Genomic DNA, 21,357 nt, shown 5'->3' on the forward strand with positions numbered 1-21,357 from the left:
CGTGCGAGTTAACATCATCTCGCCATACTGTGGTCGTTTATGCATAGTCCTGTATAAGTGCATTGTATATGTATGTGTGTTGTGTTATATTGTGTGCTGTGTATTGTGTTGTGTGGTGCCACGGCCGCGGAGTAACTCCGCAAGCGCCACGACCCCCCCTTGGCCCCTACACTGAGCACATACACGCAGCACACACACACAGCACACACACAGCACACACACAGCACACACACACAGCACACACACACACCAGCACACACACAGCACACACACACACCAGCACACACACACACCAGCACACACACAGCACACACACACAGCACACACAGCACACACACACAGCACACACAGCACACACACAGCACATACAGCACACACACAGCACACGCACAGCACACACACACACAGCGCACACACAGCACACACAGCACACACACACAGCACACACACACAGCACACACACACAGCACATACACGCAGCACACACACAGCACACACAGCACACACACACAGCACACACACACAGCACACCACACAGCACACACACAGCACACACAGCACACACACAGCACACACACACAGCACACACACAGCACACACAGCACACACACACAGCACACACAGCACACACAGCACACACACACACCAGCACACACACAGCACACACAGCACACACACGCAGCACACACACACGCAGCACACACAGCACACACACCACACCAGCCACACCAGCACACAGCACACACACACACAGCACACACAGCACACACACAGCACCACACAACCAGCACACACACACAGCACACACACCAGCACACACACAGCACACACAGCACATACACACAGCCACCACACAGCACACACACAGCACACACAGCACACACCACACAGCACACACACGCAGCACACACACACAGCACACACCAGCACACACAACACACACACACATCACACACAGCACACACAGCACACACACACCAGCACACACACAGCACACACAGCACACACACAAACACAAGCACACCACACACAGCACACACAGCACACACACACCAGCACACACACACACACACACAGCACACACACCAGCACACACACAGCACACACGCAGCACACACACAGCACCACACACAGCACACACACACAGCACACACGCAGCACACAGCACACCAGCACACACACAGCACACACAGCACACACCACATCACACACAGCACACACACACAGCACACACCAGCAGCCACCACACACAGCACACACACATCGCAGCACACACAGCACACACAGCACACACACACAGCACACACACACAGCACCACAGCACCCACACAGCACACACACACGCAGCACACACACACAGCACACATACACGCAGCACACACACACACCAGCACACACACAGCACACACACACAGCACACACAGCACACACACAGCACACACGCAGCACACACACAGCACACCCACACGCAGCACACACACACACCAGCACACACAGCACACACACACCAGCACACACAGCACACACACACGCACACACACAGCACACACACAGCACACACACACGCAGCACACACACCACACACACGCAGCACACACACAGCACACACACACGCAGCACACACACAGCACACACACGCAGCACACACATGCAGCACACACACGCAGCACACACACAGCACACACACAGCACACACACAGCACACACAGCACACATGCAGCACACAGCACACACACACCAGCACACACAGCACACACACACATGCAGCACACACACAGCACACACACACACAGCACACACACGCAGCACACACATGCAGCACACACACGCAGCACACACACACATCACACACAGCACACACGCAGCACACACACAGCACACACACAGCACACGCAGCACACATGCAGCACACAGCACACACACACCAGCACACACAGCACACACACACATGCAGCACACACACACAGCACACACACACACAGCACACACACGCAGCACACACACGCAGCACACACACACATCACACACAGCACACACGCAGCACACACACACGCAGCACACACACAGCAGACACACGCAGCACACACACAGCACACACAGCAGACACACACGCAGCACACACACACACGCGGCACACACACACAGCACCCACACACTCACAGCACACACACACGCAGCACACACACACACAGCACACACACATCACACACACACAGCACACACACACACAGCACACGCAGCACACACACGCAGTACACACACACGCAGCACACACAGCACACATGCAGCACACACACAGCACACACATAGCACACACAGCACACACACACACAGCACACGCACGCACAGCACACACACACACACGCAGCACACACGCAGCACACACAGCACACACACACACAGCACACGCAGCACACACACACACCAGCACACACAGCACACACACACCAGCACACACACAGCACACACAGCACACACACGCAGCACACACACACGCAGCACACACAGCACACACACACACCAGCACACACACCAGCACACACACACAGCACACACAGCACACACACAGCACACACACACAGCACACACACACAGCACACACACCAGCACACACACAGCACACACAGCACATACACACAGCACACACACACAGCACACACACAGCACACACAGCACACACACACAGCACACACACGCAGCACACACACACAGCACACACAGCACACACAACACACACACACAGCACACACACACAGCACACACAGCACACACACACCAGCACACACACAGCACACACAGCACACACACAAACCAGCACACACACACAGCACACACAGCACACACACACAGCACACACACACAGCACACACAGCACACACACAGCACACACACGCAGCACACACACAGCACACACACAGCACACACACACAGCACACACGCAGCACACACACACCAGCACACACACAGCACACACAGCACACACAGCACACACACACAGCACACACACACAGCACACACGCAGCACACACACAGCACACACACACGCAGCACACACAGCACACACAGCACACACACACAGCACACACAGCACACACACACAGCACACACACACGCAGCACACACACACAGCACACATACACACAGCACACACACACACCAGCACACACACAGCACACACACACAGCACACACAGCACACACACAGCACACACGCAGCACACACACAGCACACACACACGCACACACACAGCACACACACAGCACACACACACACGCAGCACACACACACACACGCAGCACACACACAGCACACACACACGCAGCACACACACAGCACACACACGCAGCACACACATGCAGCACACACACGCAGCACACACACAGCACACACACAGCACACACACAGCACACGCAGCACACATGCAGCACACAGCACACACACACCAGCACACACAGCACACACACACATGCAGCACACACACAGCACACACACACACAGCACACACACGCAGCACACACACACACAGCACACACACGCAGCACACACATGCAGCACACACACGCAGCACACACACACATCACACACAGCACACACGCAGCACACACACAGCACACACACAGCACACGCAGCACACATGCAGCACACAGCACACACACACCAGCACACACACACATGCAGCACACACACACAGCACACACACACACAGCACACACACGCAGCACACACACGCAGCACACACACACATCACACACAGCACACACGCAGCACACACACAGCAGACACACGCAGCACACACACAGCACACACAGCAGACACACACGCAGCACACACACACACGCGGCACACACACATAGCACCCACACACCCACAGCACACACACACGCAGCACACACACACACAGCACACACACATCACACACACACAGCACACACACACACAGCACACGCAGCACACACAAGCAGTACACACACACGCAGCACACACAGCACACATGCAGCACACACACAGCACACACATAGCACACACACAGCACACATACACACAGCACACGCACGCACAGCACACACACACGCAGCACACACGCAGCACACACACACACAGCACACGCAGCACACACACGCAGCACACACACAGCACACACACGCAGCACACACACAACACACACTCAGCACACACGCAATACACACACGCAGCGCACACAGAGCACACACACGCAGCATACACACACGCAGCACACACACACACAGCACACACACACGCACACACACACACATGCAGCATACACACGCACACACACACAGCACACACACGCAGCACACACACACGCAGCACACACGCACGCATTACACACACACACACGCAGCACACACACGCAGCACACACACACAGCACACACACACGCAGCACACACACACGCAGCACGCTGACATTGCCTGGCAGATCGGGTTTTCATCCGGAGGGTCCCTAGGAGGAAAGTCCCGCGGTTTCCCGGTGCCAGGAGATTGGCCGACCCTCGCAGGACAGGTTCACCTGGCCAGCCGCAGTGAGTCATGCACGACATCGGGGAGGGGGCTGGGTGAAATGCAGGGCGTTTCTAAATGATGGACCCAATTTCAAAGCAGTATATTTCACGATGGCAACATGTTACAATTACACAAAAAGTTACAAACGGTTTAATGAGTTATCAAGTTTTACTAACCATTTTATAAATGCTCTATGTGCCTTCCACCCGCAGTATGGACAACATCGAGACGATAGTTGAATTCGTCCGAAACGCCTCTCAAAGTGTCTTCTTGCACTGAAGTCACCGCTGCCGTGATTCTGTTTTTGAGGTCATCCAGATTAGTCGCTAATGGTGGCACAAAAAACTACGGTCTTTGACGTATCCCCACAATAAAAAAGTCTCAGGGTGTGGTGATGTCTGGGGATCTTGGGGGCCAAGAGTGTAGCGCCAAGTCTTGGGGTCCCGTGCGACCTATCCAACGTTGAGGCAGTGTGGCTTGCGAATGACTGAGGCTGGGGGCTGTTTGTGCGCTGGGTGAGGCATCTCGCGGTCATCATTTGAAACTCTATGCCCCGCCCCCTCTATGCCCCGCCCCCTCTATGCCCCGCCCTCTCTATGCCCCGCCCCCTCTATGCCCCGCCCCCTCTATGCCCCGCCCTCTCTATGCCCCGCCCTCTCGAGCGATAAGAGTTTCATTCATGGGCGGTTCGTGGTTGCAGAGATCTCGCGATTTCCATTGGGGTCCATCTGTTTTGAAACAGCCTGTAGCAAGCGAGCAGACTGAGGTCAGGGGGTCGCAGCGCCACGACCTTCCCCAGAGCGAGTCCACACACCGGCAGGGTGGGTGCTCGCCAGCCGGACGTCCTTCCAGATTAAACGGGTTGAGTCAGGAACTCACGAGTACGGGCACATCGACTAGAGGTCGCGGCAACGCTCCGTGTGAGGGGGGGGGCACGAGCGAGGATCATCGTCGGGTGGCAGGCGCACGATTGGCCGCGGGTGTTTTGAAGTGAGGGGGGTAAAGAGGGGAACCCGAGACATTCCAGACAGAACTCTTCCTCAGCATCTCGGTCGCCAAGACCCCCCCCCCCGGCATCCTGCCTCCTCGAGCCGCTCGCAGCTTCCGTGTGACGCCGCTCCGGGGCAGCGATGCGCGAGGGTTGTCGTCACCCTCCCTCCCGCTCCTCTCGCAGAGCCCAGCCGCGGGGTGCGTGACAGACAGGGCGCCTGAGTGTCGGGGACTTGGGCAGCAGTCGGCTCCGGGTCGCGTCGGGTTTGGGGGCCGTCCAGAAATGACGTCACGCGATTTTGGACGATTTTGACCCCCCCCCCTCAAATGTGACGTCCCAAAGCTCTGCCCCCCCCTCCCCAAATAAAACATGCTTCAAATCGCTTTAAACTATTGTCATTGTAGTGCGTATTTAATGTGGCGCTGCACTCTGATGTTGTAGGAGAAAACATTTATTAAAAAGTAAATTTACTTAAGTAGAACGTGTTGTCTATATTTATTTAAAGTTGCGCATTTTCTCAAACCCCCCCCCCCCCGTCACACATCGTCACAAATTGTGTTATGTAGTGTGTGTGGTGTTGTATTTTGTGGTGTGTGGTGTTGTATTTTGTGGTGTGTATTGTGTGTGTTATATTGTGTGTGTTATATTGTGTGTGTTATGTATGTGTGTTGTGTTATGTATGTGTTGTGTTATATTGTGTGTGTGATGTAGTGTGTGTTGTGTTATGTGTTGTGTGTTATATTGTGTTTGAGATGTAGTGTGTGTTGTGTTATGTGTTGTGTGTTAGATTGTGTGTGTTATGTGTTATATATTGCGTGTGGTGTTGTGTGTTATGTACTGTGTGTGGTGTTGTGTATTGTGTGCTGTGTATTGTGTGTGTTATATTGTGTGTGTTGTGTTATATTGTGTGTGTTATATATGTGTGTTGTGTGTTTATATTGTGTGTTGTGTATGTGTGTGTTGTGTTTATATTGTGTATATGTGTGTTGTGTTATATTGTGTGTGGTGTTGTGTGTTATATTGTGTGTGGTGTTGTGTTATATTGTGTGTTATATTGTGTGTGGTGTTGTGTTATATTGTGTGTTATATTCTCGATTTGAAGCTTTCGTGACTGCAAAGATTCATTTTCTTAGGTTTTTTCGGTTAAGTCACGTAAGTAAAACATCAAAATAAAAATAAAAATCACGACGTTTCGGAGCGTCGTGATTTTTATTTTTATTTTATTTTTATTTTGATGTTTTACTTACGTGACTTAACCGAAAAAACCTAAGAATGTGTGTTATATTGTGTGTGGTGTTGTTATATTATGTTATATTGTGTGTTATATTGTGTGTGGTGTTGTGTTATATTGTGTGTTATATTGTGTGTTATATTGTGTGTGGTGTTGTTATATTATGTTATATTGTGTGTTATATTGTGTGTGGTGTTGTGTTATATTGTGTGTGTGTATGTTATATTGTGTTATATTGTGTTATATTGTGTGTGTATGTATGTTATATTGTGTTATATTGTGTGTGTGTATGTTATATTGTGTGTGTGTATGTTATATTGTGTTATATTGTGTGTGTATGTATGTTATATTGTGTGTGTATATATATGTTATATCGTGTTATATTGTGTGTGTGTATGTTATATTGTGTTATATTGTGTGTGTATGTTATATTGTGTTATATTGTGTGTGTGTATGTATGTTATATTGTGTTATATTGTGTGTGTATGTTATATTGTGTTATATTGTGTGTGTATGTTATATTGTGTTATATTGTGTGTGTGTATGTATGTTATATTGTGTTATATTGTGTGTGTATGTGTGTTATATTGTGTTATATTATATTGTGTGTGTATGTTATATTGTGTTATATTGTGTGTGTGTATGTTATATTGTGTTATATTGTGTGTGTATGTATGTTATATTGTGTTATATTGTGTGTGTATGTATGTTATATTGTGTTATATTGTGTGTGTGTATGTTATATTGTGTTATATTGTGTGTATGTATGTTATATTGTGTTATATTGTGTGTGTGTGTATGTTATATTGTGTTATATTGTGTGTATGTATGTTATATTGTGTTATATTGCGTGTGTATGTTATATTGTGTTATATTGTGTGTGTATGTATGTTATATTGTGTTATATTGTGTGTGTATGTATGTTATATTGTGTTATATTGTGTGTGTGTATGTTATATTGTGTTATATTGTGTGTGTATGTTATATTGTGTTATATTGTGTGTGTATGTATGTTATATTGTGTTATATTGTGTGTATGTATGTTATATTGTGTTATATTGTGTTATATTGTGTGTGTATGTGTGTTATATTGTGTTATACTGTGTATGTGTGTGTATGTTGCCGTGTGTAACTTTATTGTACGCGGGTGGGAAGTCAGCAGGGGCTCAACCTGCAAGGGAATCGATACTGCGAATCGATCGAGCTGGAACCGACGGAGCTAGAATCGATCGAGCTGGAGTCGACCGAGTCGGGAATCGACCGAGCTGGAATCGATTCGTCCGCCGCGCCGTCGCTCTGATTCTGCTCGCGCCACGTGCGGCTCGTCCCGACTGTCGCTGCGTCGCCTGCAACTTGCGGGCAACATGTTTTGGGGTGAGTCGCCTCTTCTGCTCGAAGCCGTGAACTCTCTCTCTGCCTCCCTCCCTCCCTCCCGTCTTGCAGGGCGGTGAACAGGCGTCGCCACGAGTGGTTTGTGTTCGCGCCGCGTGGCTCGGGACGCCGCCGGGCCGCGTGCCTCCTGGCTAGGCCCCAGGCCACGTGCGGCGTTGCGCGAGTCTCGGTGGAGAGATAGTTTAGATGATTATAATTGTTGTTGTTGTGATAATGATTGTGTGTGTGTGAGAGAGAGGGGTGGTTGTTAGAACAAGCGGCTGTACGCGTAGTGGTAGACGCTTTGTCCGCACTAAATGAATACTCCGGTGATGTTGCGGCTTTGGGACAGCGCTGCTCAGCTACAGAATCCAGGGATTCGTCGGTAACGCCGCGTGTGGCCCTGAAAGGAAACGTATATAAAGCACGACTGTACTGTATATATAACATGATGCATATTAATTTTCAATGCAATAATAGATGAAAGACAATCTCCCGAAACGTGATTTAAGTAAGGGACATTGCCCGAAACATCGCCTATTGTAAACTTTCCCGTTTAAGGCCACGCCGTGTTATGAAGGAGTGGTTTTATCGTCGTGAGAATACATGAAGGAGAGCGAGCCGGGAATGAGATTTACGCATCTGCAGGTGGGCGCCACGTGGTGGGAAGGAGCAGAGCGCAGGCCCGAACCCACTGTCGGCTGCCTGCAACAAAGCGCACTTGCGAATTCCCTCCCGTAGTCTTACACCAAGCTCGTATAACCTTGATACAATCAAGGGACGTGTTGAACTCGCATCTATTTTAGAATATTTGTCTGCCATAAACGTCCACGTGATGAGCCACTTTGTTCAGCAATCGTTAGTAGCCGAGTCGATCAGTGGGCCTTACCTGGCAAAATACAAGAAGTTATTAATGGCATCACTGCACAGACGTATTCACTCTCTTTTTTATTTATCCATGAAAGCCATACTCAATCGTAGCGATTTTTTTGCAGGAGGGTCCTGCCGCTACAATGAATTTTTATTTGAGTGTCCCGGGTATCCCCTAGGTCGACTGAGCCTCAAATGAGTACCTAGTGCGGTGTGTTAAACATCTCCACTCGGGAGACAAAGGCGGCCGGGCGTGGTACTGGCTACCCATCCCCTCGTGTGCCGTGCCGGCTTTCATAGGTGCTTGCTAACAGCACTTGCCCATACAGTGTGTTAAGGCTATACGGGGGATCTTTGTATTTTGTTAGCGAGAGTGTGTGTAAGTGAGAGCGCGTGTGTGTAAAAGAGAGCGTGTGTGTCTAAGAGTGTGTGTAAGTGAGAGAGCGTGTATTGAGAGCGTGTGTGTGTAAGTGTGAGAGCGAGTGTGTGTACCTGAGGGAGTGGAGGTGTGTGTGTTTGTAGGAGAGCGTTTTCCCGTGAGATCGAGAGAGTCTCCTGTATCTGCTACCCCCATCACCCGTGCAGGTCTCACTCTGGAGCAGGGGAAATGCTACTCCCAGGAGGTCAAGGAGTCGTTCCACATCACCATGGCTGCATTGGACCCTCAGTCCGACCACGGTAATCACGATCATTATGTACAAAGCGACGAGCTGGAATCCAGGGATCTCAGTGCGCCATCAGAGCCCCCACCTCGCTCTCGAGCCTCCCACGTTCTCTCCTTTTTTTATTACACGCTTTTATTTAACTCACTCTTATCCTCAAAAAACCGTGTCCTCAAAAAATCTTGTAACTCAATTTTTACCCACTTCCCAATGTGCTATCGACTGCAAACTTGGTATACTTATGTCATACTGATGACAATACTATATTCTATAATTAGAAATAAAACATATTTTAAACAATCTTTTTTTATACCATTGGAACCTCATTTGCCAGTAAAAATATGATAATGATTTTTTTTTTGCCAGATAGAAGTGTAAAAAACAATTATCAATATGTTATGTTTCGGCTTGGGTCTAATTGTCCAAGCTCAACTGACGGTTGGCTGTAATTGGCCACGGTCCCTTACGTTGTGGCAAGCCTCGGGGCCACTTCCTGGAGTCGTGGAGTTTTGCCATTACTCATACGGTACATTTCATTAAAGCGTGTTTTTAAAAAGTACTTTTAAATATTACTTTTATTAATGACGACGACCATAATATTTGCAATGATAGGACACTTAAATACCTCGGCATTTCGAAAGCGCCTTACGTGTCACCTCATTTTAACCCTTCAAAATGTAATCCCAAAGGGGGCAGCTGCCCCTGTCAATGTGCAATGCTGCTTATTGCGCATCCACAGGGCACCACGGTGGCTAGGAGATGTTAACTATCTCGCCTGGTATGCAGGAGGTCGTGGGTTCGATATCGACCCTAATGCCTGTATATGTGGAGTTTGCATGTTCTCCCTGTGGTTGCGTGGATTCTTCTCTGGTTCTTCCGGTTTTTCCCTCCACAATTAGAATGAACATCACGTGTTCGAGTATTTGGCTGCTGTAAATTTCAACGTGAAAATGAGCCACTTAGTTGAGCTATCATTTGTAGCCAGGTCGCTTGTGAAAAAGATCTGTATAGCTCAGTGGGCCTTACTTGGTGAAATAAAAAAATTAGTTTAGTTTTACTGTGGTTTTTTTACTCGGCACTGGCCTGCAATTGGTCAGCCACTGAGGGGGTGATGATCGCTTCGCTATGTGTACCTTGTAATCCAAATTGAGTAATTTACAGGTAAATTTTTTTTGTAAAAAATGAGCAGATGCTATCCATGGTCGTTTGAATTTTTACCTGGTTCAGCAAATAAACTTGAACCACTTTGGACTTTGATACAAAGTGGTACTTATTTTTAAATCCTTTATATTAAGTTCGCTTGCTTGCTTGTGTGCTTGCTTGCTTACGACTGTGCAAATCTTTCGGTCGTTTTTTAACCCACTTCCCGTGATCCAATCGAGCTGACATTGTGCACACAGACTCGTTGTGCGTGACAATAAATTTTCGTGAATTTTTTTTCCAAAATTTTACACTGTTTATGGGAAAAAATAAATATTTAATTACCAATTGCTTAATGGTGGCAGACAATCATCTGACCCATAGGTGGCAGCCATCTCAAGCCAGAGGACGAGAGGACTCTAGCCGCCCGTTTCATGATGACGCAAATGTTGACTAACCACATGGCATGAAATCCCTGCCCCCACGCTGTACAGTGGAGACTATTTATAGAGCAGTTAAATTGAAGCCGCCAGGTTCTTCAAAGTGGTAAAACGGGTCAACGCTAGTGCCCTCAGGAATATACGGGGCATGTCAAGAGGTGATCTTACATATAAAGGATTTATAGTGAAAAACTTTGTTTTTAAGGGTTAATTTTTTAAATCCTTTATATTAAGTTCACTTGTTTGCTTGCTTGCACGCTTACGACCGTGCAAATCTTTCGGTCGTTTTTTAACCCACTTCCCGTGATCCAATCGAGCTGACATTTTGCACACAGACTCGTTGTGCGTGACAATTTATTTTCGTGAAAATTTTTTTCCTAAATTTTCCACTTTTTAGGGAATTTTTTTTTCATATTTAATTTAAAATACCAATGTGATAAAAATGAAACTCTTACTCAAGAAAAACAGAAATGAATAATAAAATAAAACCGATGCCACGCATATATAGGATTTATAGTGAAAAACTTTGTTTTTACGGGTAAATTTTTAAATCCTTTATATTAAGTTCGCTTGCTTGCTTGCTTGCGTGCTTGCTTGCTTGCTTAGGACCGTGCAAATCTTTCGGTCGTTTTTTAATCCACTTCCCGCGATCCAATCGAGCTGACATTTTGCACACAGACTCGTTGTGCTTGACAATTAATTTTCGTGAAAAAAAATTTCCAAAATTTTACACTGTTTAGGGAAAATTTTTTAAATATTTTATTACCAATTGCTTAATTTTGGCAGACAATCATCTGACCCATAGGTGGCAGCCATCTCAAGCCAGAGGACGAGAGGACTGTAGCCACCCGTTTCATGATGACGCAAATGTTGACTAACCACATGGCATGAAATCCCTGCCCCCACGCTGTACAGTGGAGACTATATAGAGCAGTTACATTGAAGCCGCCAGGTTCTTGAAAGTGGTAAAACGGGTCAACGCTAGTGCCCTCGGGAATATACGGGGCATGTCAAGAGGTGATCTTTCATTTTTAAATCCTTTATATTAACTTCACTTGCTTGCTTGCTTACTCAAGAAAAACAGAAATGAATAATAAAATGAAACCGATTTCACGCATATAAAGGATTTATAGTAAAAACGGGTTAATTTTTTTTAACGCAGGATGGAAGTTGGGTTTAGTCAACCCCTCCAACCAGAGAGGCACTCTATCCCTTATTTTCTTTTGTACGACTGCTGATGTAGACGCAGACCAACAACTACAATTTCCCGTTCAGCTGGGCAAGTCCAGATAAGCGCGTCAGGATTAGCGGGGAGTGTATCATCGCTGTCTCCTTCATATTTGTGGATCACGGCATTGCGTTGTTATACGTTGTAAGGTCTGTTCAGGATGACCACAGTCAAACTACTGGAGATGTTTTTATTTTCTAATTGTGCATCAGGTATCCGCATCTTTCGTGGTCTGTGCAGTGGCTGTGGTTTAGAGTGGACCATGAGCTTCGTGGAAGATCAAACTCAGGGGATCTTCTGCATTGGATCTTTCACGGCAATGTGTTCGTTAGTCCATTTGAATTCCATTCAGCTCTCCCAAGCATCATCGGGGTTGATCTCGCATCGTTAAAGGTTAAGCTCTACTGCTGATCCACGGGGTCTTTTGATATGAAACAATGTGGCGATGAGGATAGCAAAACCCGGAGCGGGCCTCGTTGTCCATGGACGGGTGGGGGTGAAATGTCAAGTCTGGGACAGACATTGACAATTGCATCTGCGCTTGAATTGTCCCTCTCTCACCGAGCACCCCTCCCCCCCCCTTGCCGTGTGTAACGTAGGCGCCAGCACGGTGAGCGTGCTGGTGAACGTCTGCGACGGTGGCGACTTTGTGGCGTGCACCCTGCAGCAGGGCCACTGGCAGCAGTCGCTGGACCTGGTGTTTGTGCAGGGTGAGGTGGTCACCCTGGCCTCCAGGGGTCGTGGTAAGCGCTGGCGACACTGGGGACACGATTCCATAACAAAAATACTTTCGTCCCGTTTGGGTTATTTGCCTCGTATGTTCTTTGTTGCTCTGTCTCACGCCTGACTACAAAATGCCAACCATTATCAGCCTTGATCTATCCACTGCCGGATGAGGGTCTCGCTGAGCTGCCGCCATCGTTGGCAGCGCTGCGATGCAAAAATATGTCGCGCTCCGACACACGGGCTCATGTTATTGCTTCATCTTGCATGTCGTGTTGTGCGCGTTCCCTCCTCTGCACTCGTCTTAGCCCAGCTGAAGAGAACGTCGTGTGTTTGGTGTTGCAGACACGTGTCCGTTTAAAATAATGACGCTTGTGGTAACGGGAATCTGAAGTCGTACGGAACCCGCCCGCGCGAGGGTTGAAAGCGCGCTGGTTGGCGCGCCGGTCCATGTAAAATACCCGCGGGCTGCGATGGTGCGCGCCGGGCTTCGCTTGTGGACGACAGCAACTCCGCCGCAGCCCCATGGTGCGGCCGCTCGCCGTGAGCGGACGCGCGGGGGCACGCGCGGCGGGACAGACGCTCACAGACGCAACGGAGCGCCGTGCTGGCACCGCCGTACAGGAGGGCATGTGACCCCCAAAGCACACAGATGGGGCTCGTAGCTGAGAACCTTGGCTCGGGAGGGTGGAGCACCAATAGGGTACCGTTTGAATACAGGTTTTTCGTGATTAAAATAGGTTATTTTTCATAATATAGGTTTTTTTGGTTGAACCCGCCACCACCCAACACAGCCAATTGGTAAGTTTTGTCACGTCAACAGAAAATGGCAATTCGTTACTCGTACAGCACACCGGTGTGTTGGAGAGAAAATCCACAACGTTTACAATCTTGAGTACGACGTTTCGCTCGTAATTACAACTAGCATCATCAGGCGGACAGCCAGATTTGTTGCAAGCACAGTGTGCTGACCATCACACCATAGCAGATCTCCCCCCCCCCCTCGTAAAGGAAAGGGGCACGACCCTGAAACCGGTGGGGCTCACGGTCTACACACAATGGGTTCCACAGTGTCGGATGAACATTTAAAACACTTTAAAAGATGCAGGTAATCACGAGTGATAATCGTGAAGTGGCTTTTCAATTGGCCACAGCGCATGAACAAATTAGGACTGATGAAGGTGCCAATACCTCGCTCATAGATTGATTGATTATAAAGTCGTGCTATTACAAGGCTGCAAATGGGTTAGCCCCACATTACTTACAGGGACTGATCTACTTCTATACACCACCAATGAGCCTCTTGACATTTTCTGATCTTCTTGGTAATCCGAGGTCAAGGCTCCGTTCCTAGGGGTGATCAGGCTTTTGCCAGTGCAGCTCCAAGACTATGGAACGTGTTGCCTTTTTTGAAAATGGCCTCATTTTTGGTCGTTTACGCTGACGGTCTAATTTCCCTGCTTTACATACATGGCACATTGGGATCCTTGGATTAAGTTTGCCTTACAAATGTAGATTATTATAAAATACCACGGTGTCGGATGGAACTCTGAACCGACCTGTTAATCTGTGCTGGGTTTCGTCAATGGGCGCTACCTTACAGCCCTTGCGCCATCGGTCTTTATAACGGCCGCGTGGGGATCTACGTACGTGCGTGTGCAGGCGTGGTCCATCTCACAGGCTACCTGTTGGGCGACGAAGGCAAGTCCATCCTCGACACGAGCAAGCAGTGGGAGAGCAGCAGTCAAGTCTCAACCGGTAACGAGCTCCCCACGACTTCCCCGTCAGCGCCACCCCGCGCTCGGCCCTCTCGCGTGAGGGCTGACTGTTTCCCCCGCCCCCCTCTTGGTTTCTCTTTCCCCGCTTCTCCCCGTTGTGTCTCGAGATGAAGACTGAAAAACGACACTGATTTTTATTTTAGCAGGTAAGGCCCACCGAGCTCTACAGCTCTTTTTGAGAAGCAGCGTGGCCATCACAAACGATAGCTCAACGGCATGGCTCGTGATGCGGACGCGACGGCAAGATCGCCAAGCGGCGCCAGCTCTGAGAGCGGAAACTAAACCCAGGCGGCGTGCGTGTCTTGTGTGCGCGTGTCTGCGTGCATCTGTGTCCCCGTGTTTGTCCACCGGCACGCGAAGCCAACGGAGTCAAGCGGCCATCGAGAAGCACGAAGGTACCACCCCTACCAGCCAAAAAGCTAAAAATTGAAACGCTGGACAGCCTGGAGGCGGACGGCAGCGACGAGGACAACGACGATGACTACGTGGAGGAGGTGGAGGAAGGTAGTGATGAGGAAGAGCAGGAGATGGAGGATGTGGAGTCACCGGTTGCGAAGAAAACACAGAAAGCGGATGTCACCAGTGAAAAGGTGAGCCTAGCAAGAAGTGCATTGTGGGAAAAAGTGCATTATCATCTTTGTACATTTTTTTTCATCGCGATTTGTATAATTGTTGCAATTGCTTTTTGTTCCTCTCAATTTTTTTACGGACAGGCCAAAGCTGACAAGACGCCCAAAGCAAAGGCGCCACAGTCAGCCAAGGAGGCGGCCCCAACCCTAAAGACCCCGCAGAAGCAGCAATCGCCCAATCAGAAAGGTGAGCGGCCCCGCGTTACCCCGGCGCCCCCGCAGGCTGTGCAGCGTGCGCGGGGTGGCGCTCGGCGCGTCTCGCTTGGCACGACACTCGGCTCGCAGCAGGAGGAAGCGCGCGCCCATCTCGCTCGGGGTCATCGTGGGTGATCTCGTCCGCCGCTCGTGAGCGTTGTGAAGCATTGGTGCTCATCTCCTGATTACAGCCCTGAGCCAGTGGCGGACTATTCCACATTGCTGTGGTGGGGGCGAGTCAATCGGTAATCCAACCACTCTTTACTGCCCCATTAAATGGTACTCGTTACATCGGCCCTGGAGGGTTGATGGGCTGAAACGAGACCCAGTTAGGATTTGAACTCGACCTTCCGACTGACGGGGCCGCCTCGCTGTAACGGCGAGGAGCCACGTGACCAGATCATCGGTCGGAGAGCCCCATGTTTGCATCGTTGTCTCGTTGACAATGTCGGCAAATCCCACCCCGAGTAGAATCGCCAGGAATCAATGTAAATCCGTGGCACGACAAGAGCGACGTGGCTGCCGCAGGGTTGATGCCAACGCCGCAGTGCCAAGATGTTAACTCCCTCGCCCGCTATGCAGGAGGTCCTGAGTTCGATCCCTAACTGTAGTCGTGTGAATTTTTCTCTTGGTCCCCAGGTGTTTCCCTCCACATTTATAAACATGCGTTTAGAGTCGATCATTTGTGGCTAGGTCACTTCTGAAAAATCGCTCCATAGCTCAGTGGGCGTTGACTGGTAAAATATATATTTTTTAAATCTTCCTCCCCCGCCCTGCACGTCTCTCCGCATTGTTTCTCGCAGCGAAACTGGCGGCGGCGCAGCCCCAGACACGCCCAGCGACCCCGGGGCCCAAGACGACCCTGCCAGGCGGCCTCCTGTCCCAGGATGTGACGATCGGCACCGGCATACGCGCCAAGCGCGGGAAGATGGTGAGTGCGTGCGGTGTGGCGTTGTGGGATGGCGATCATGGCGCATCTCTCGCTCCCCACCCCAACCGCCGAGCGATTTCATGATTGGTGCGAGTCCCGGTCGCGTTTCAGTCGAGGGTCGATTGTGTTCATCTCGACACCATTTTAGTGTGCTGTGTTAGCCCGATTGTAGCATTGGCATGTAATTGGTGTGAAATATAAGTTATTTATTCTCACGTGCTCAATTTAATGCGTTTACCGTGAGCTTAATAATCGATTTAAAATTTGTAGAAGCCACGTACCGTTCCACCAGCACCATTCCACCACGTACCGTTCCACCCCTTGCGGCAACCGCGGTCAAATAGCACGTGTCTTAATCGAGCGTGGGGTGGCGCTCCCCCCTCTGTTGACGACCCTGAGGTGGTGGTGGAAATTCCACATTCCTTTTGCGGGCTTTATAGCACACTCGCCGTTCACTTCCCGATGGCTTTGCTGAACGAGTGGTACCTATTTTATGGAACCCTGAAGGGACGATGATGATTGGCCGAATGTTAGTGTTTGCGTGTACAGGGTGCGTCGTCCTGCCCGTAGCCTCGCACGCCAGCCGCTGGCGCCGCAGTGGCTCGGCACCAGCCTGGCGTCGCTCGTGCGACCTCTTGCCAAAACGAGCCGCAGGGGAATCGCCGCGATCGACCTCCGTCACGTACCCTGACGGCGGCGCTCCCCCCTCCTCTCCACCTCCCTCCCCTCTCCACCGCGCAGGTGACCGTCTACTACAAGGGCATGCTCACCAGCGGCAAGGAGTTCGACTCGACCACCAGCGGGAAGGGCTTCACCTTCCGCCTCGGAGCAGGCGAGGTCATCAAGGGCTGGGACATGGGGATCGAAGGTGAGCGGGGGACGGCGTTGCCGCGCGGGGGTGGGGTGAAGTCGTCGTAGCGCGGGTGAAAGAGAAGAGACTTCTATCTTTGCGGGAAAGGGTGATGGTGGTGGGGTGGGAGGTCACGAAGAGGTTAGAGGTCGCGGTGGGGTCCGAGTTGGAAGAGCACCGCACCGATGACTGCCCAGAGAGTCTGTCGTCTCTTGGGAGATGCAGCGAGGAATTCGTGATTGACAGCTCTGTGTTCATCCACCGTTGAAGGCCCTTCCCACGTCGTGTTGGTTATGGGAGTTGTCTGATCATACTTCACCATGCTGGCTGGTGTGGATTTGTAAAGAGGGGGGGGCGCCACCGGCCGATGGGGATGTCACGCGCCCGACCAATATTAGCCGGGAGCCGGGAATAAAACTCTGGCAGCGGGTTCATGGAGCAGCTTGCGCTAGACGCTGTGTGTCCGCTGCACCCCATGAACCGCAAATGACCAATTCTCGCGTGCGTGAACGTGTGGATCGGTTTTAATCCCCCCCCCCCTGCTATTTCCACGTTGACTGTTGTCCAGTTACATCATGGGACCTCCTTTGCCAGTTCCAAAATATGAGAATAGGTTTTCCACTTTTTTCTGGCAACACAACAGGTGTTAAGATTAGAAGCTTTCGTGACTGCAGGCTTTCATACTCACGTAGATAGGAAACTAAATAACTAATAGATCACGACGTTCCTATCGCATCAACAAGCGATCGTCCTCAGGTGAAAGAGAGAAGCATGCCTCTGACAAGGCATTGTATAGAGGGGGGAGGAGGGGAGGGGAGGCCGCAAAGGGGCGAGAGGGTGGGGATACAATTCAAAGAGGGCTTGGGTGAACGAGAGAGAACAGAAATGTGACGAGGAAGCTTAGATATCAAACTTAACAAAATTTTGAAATGTAATCCAACTCATGTTTGGAAGGACTGGATCAACCAGGTCAAGTGTTAACTGTTGTGTTAGCCAACTCTCTGAGTTGCATTACACGCGCCTTTTGGCGTCCTCTGGTCTAGCACCAATTGAGACGAGGCTCCAAAGAAAGCCGTCTCTGGTGTGGACCAATCAGTTTCAAAGACAATGCATATATCATCAGTGTGTTTTTTGTTTGCATTCTGACCACAAGTATTGTGGTTAATGCAGACATGATTCCTTGTAAAAGGTTTCAGTTTGGTGTTTTAACATCTTTAACACAGCTGATTTGTTGCCAGAAAGAAAGGGGAACACCCCTTCTCATGCTCTCCAGTTGTTGTGTTTTTGTGGTGGTTTCCCGCTCAGTCCTGCAAGTGACGCCCGTGCGTGTCTGTGCGTGCCCGTGCGTGTTTTTCGCGTCTCGTGCTGTGCCCAGGGATGAGTGTGGGAGGCAAGAGGAAGCTGTCGATTCCCCCGCACCTCGCGTAAGTCTCACACAGCCATCGCTGACACCATCGTCCGTATTGTCTTCTGCGGCGGTGGTCCCCCCCCCCCCGCCGGTAAGGCCCACTGAGCTATGTAGCTCTGTTTCATAAGCGACCTGGCCACAAATGATATCTCAACAAAGTGGCTTATCATGTGGAAATGTGTCGCAGCCAAATATTCTAAAGGCATGTTTATAAATGTGGAGGGAAAAATCTGAGGACCTGGATAAAAATCCACTCAACCACAGAGAGAACGTGCAAAATATATTGGGGTCGGGATCGAACCCACGACCTCCAGTATATCAGGCGAGGTAGTTAATATCTCTCCCCTCTGTGGCGCCCCTTGCAATCCTCATCTTGCAATCCAAGAGGTCCGTTGCAATCCCCGTCCCTCTTGAGTTCTCACCTAGTCAAACAAAATTAACTTTAAACTTACATAATATATCAAACACCGAGCGAAACTCAACAATGGCAAAATTTCGACGAGGCTTGTTTAAAGAAGAGAATCTGAAGTCGTACGGAACCCCCCACCCTCGAGGGTTCAAAGAGCGCTCTTTGGCGGCGCCCGTCCATGTAAAATACCCGCGGGCTGCGATGGTGCGCGCCGGGCTTCGCTTGTGGACGACAGCAACTCCGCCGCAGCCCCATGGCGCGTCCGCTCGCCGTGAGCGGACGCGCGGGGGCACGCGCGGCGGGACAGCCGCTGGCAGGCGCGAGCATCGATGATCGCGTGACAGGAACTGCGTCGCGGTGCAGAGCTCGGGGCACCGATGCCATCTCCCTCGCTGGATACTGTGGCTTAGAACCCCCCGGCCCCCTGTGGTGGTCGCCGCGTTGGATTTTTCTCCGGGCCCTCCGGTTTTTGCCCCCTCTGGGCATTGAGAAACTGCGTTCAGTTTATTCGGCTGCAACTATAAATTCCCACCTTTAGTGATACAAGACACTGGGATGAACTTTCACCTGTGGCCAAGCTCGCCTTGGAAAAACAACTAATTCGGTGAGCCTCACCTGGTAAATAGAAAATAGCTTCATTTAGACATTACAACTGTTAGTAATGCTGCTATGGTTCTTCGACTGTTGTCTGACGTCACAGTTGATGTGTGCTCCACTGCTGATGTGTGTTATGTTTGTGTGTGACGCTGATGTGTGTGATGTTTGTGTGTGACGCTGATGTGTGTGATGTTGGTGTGTGTGACGCTGATGTGTGTGACGCTGATGTGTGTGATGTTTGTGCGTGATGCTAATGTGTGTGACGACGCCACGGCTGATGTTGTCGTTGCTGCCGCACAGGTACGGGAGCAAGCGCATGGGCCCCATTCCGCCCAACAGCACCCTCAATTTCAGCGTGGAACTGAAGAGAGTCAGCTAAGCATCGTGGGAAATGGACGCGCTTGGCCATAACACCGATTGGGATAAAAGAAAAATGAGTGCAACCGTGATAATGTAATTTACATTTCTGTTTTATGGATTGCGGGTACCGTTGTTTTCGAGAGATGGGGGTTGCCGTAGCGCCAGTTCGTGCAGTTTGCGTGCACATTTGTGTTGCGTGGCAGTCTCCGGACCGGACGGAAGCCGACAATGTGGTCGTTATGAATCATGCGTTCTGACATGGGACATGCCGCCCCAACACTGCCCGTCCACAGACTATTATGCCAAAGTCGCCCCACGTACTATGGCAAACGCCAGCTGATACCTTTCATGTCCGTCCACTGAATGAAGAGCCCAAATTTACACGAATCTTAACGGTGCACAATGTTATAATTTAATTACACTCCCCGTGCGGAGCGATAGATTTGTAAATACTTCGGTCTACCAAGCTCGGACGTCCACAAACCAGTTTTTTATTGTATTACTCGACTCGCCTGTGCGGTTGTCAATGTGGCAGAGTTGCGGTGGTCGACCCGTCGACCACGTGCGCTTCGCTTCCCACTCCAATCACCTATGACCCATGACCCATCGCGACGCCCCCTCCCTCACCGTTGTGCTCCCCTCTTCATCAACACCTGCCCCAAACTTGACCTTTAACCCCCGCCTATCTTTGGACTACGATGGCCGCCGTGGATTTTCATCCCGATCTTGACTTTGTTTCGCAATAAATATCTGTGTTTATTTTGTACCACTTGTCACACTAGTTTTAATAAACTCTCCGGCGTTGAGTTTTGGAAGGCGGCTCCGGTGTGCCGTGTGAACATCGCACTTCATGAGCCAGGCCAGCAGAGGGCGCTGCTGGACTGGTGACTGGAGGAGCCCCTGCGTGGCCCGTGTTTGCCTGCACTGGAAGTCCACGACTTACGAACAGCCCCATTACGAACCAGCTTCCATTTATTTTTTTACATTGACGTCCACACCAGAGACAGCTTTCTTTCGAGCC

The 21,357-nt window shown here is 50.2% G+C and overlaps 1 protein-coding gene across 1 annotated transcript; it reads left to right on the forward strand.

Moving 5' to 3' along the window:
• The first annotated feature begins 7,989 nt into the window (after window positions 1–7,989).
• Window positions 7,990–21,102, forward strand: LOC133354131 (uncharacterized). The gene is made up of 10 exons (XM_061570727.1): window positions 7,990–8,119; window positions 9,572–9,664; window positions 13,056–13,199; window positions 14,842–14,937; window positions 15,318–15,547; window positions 15,671–15,773; window positions 16,585–16,712; window positions 17,454–17,580; window positions 18,938–18,986; window positions 20,277–21,102. Exons 1-10 carry the CDS (start codon window positions 8,110–8,112, stop codon window positions 20,353–20,355), a joined length of 1,059 nt encoding a protein of 352 aa, XP_061426711.1. The 5' UTR covers window positions 7,990–8,109; the 3' UTR covers window positions 20,356–21,102.
• Window positions 21,103–21,357: the final 255 nt, after the last annotated feature.

This window comes from Lethenteron reissneri, chromosome 46 (genome assembly GCF_015708825.2).
Source record: "Lethenteron reissneri isolate LAM-NWPU_2019-01 chromosome 46, ASM1570882v1, whole genome shotgun sequence".
NCBI lineage: Eukaryota > Metazoa > Chordata > Hyperoartia > Petromyzontiformes > Petromyzontidae > Lethenteron > Lethenteron reissneri.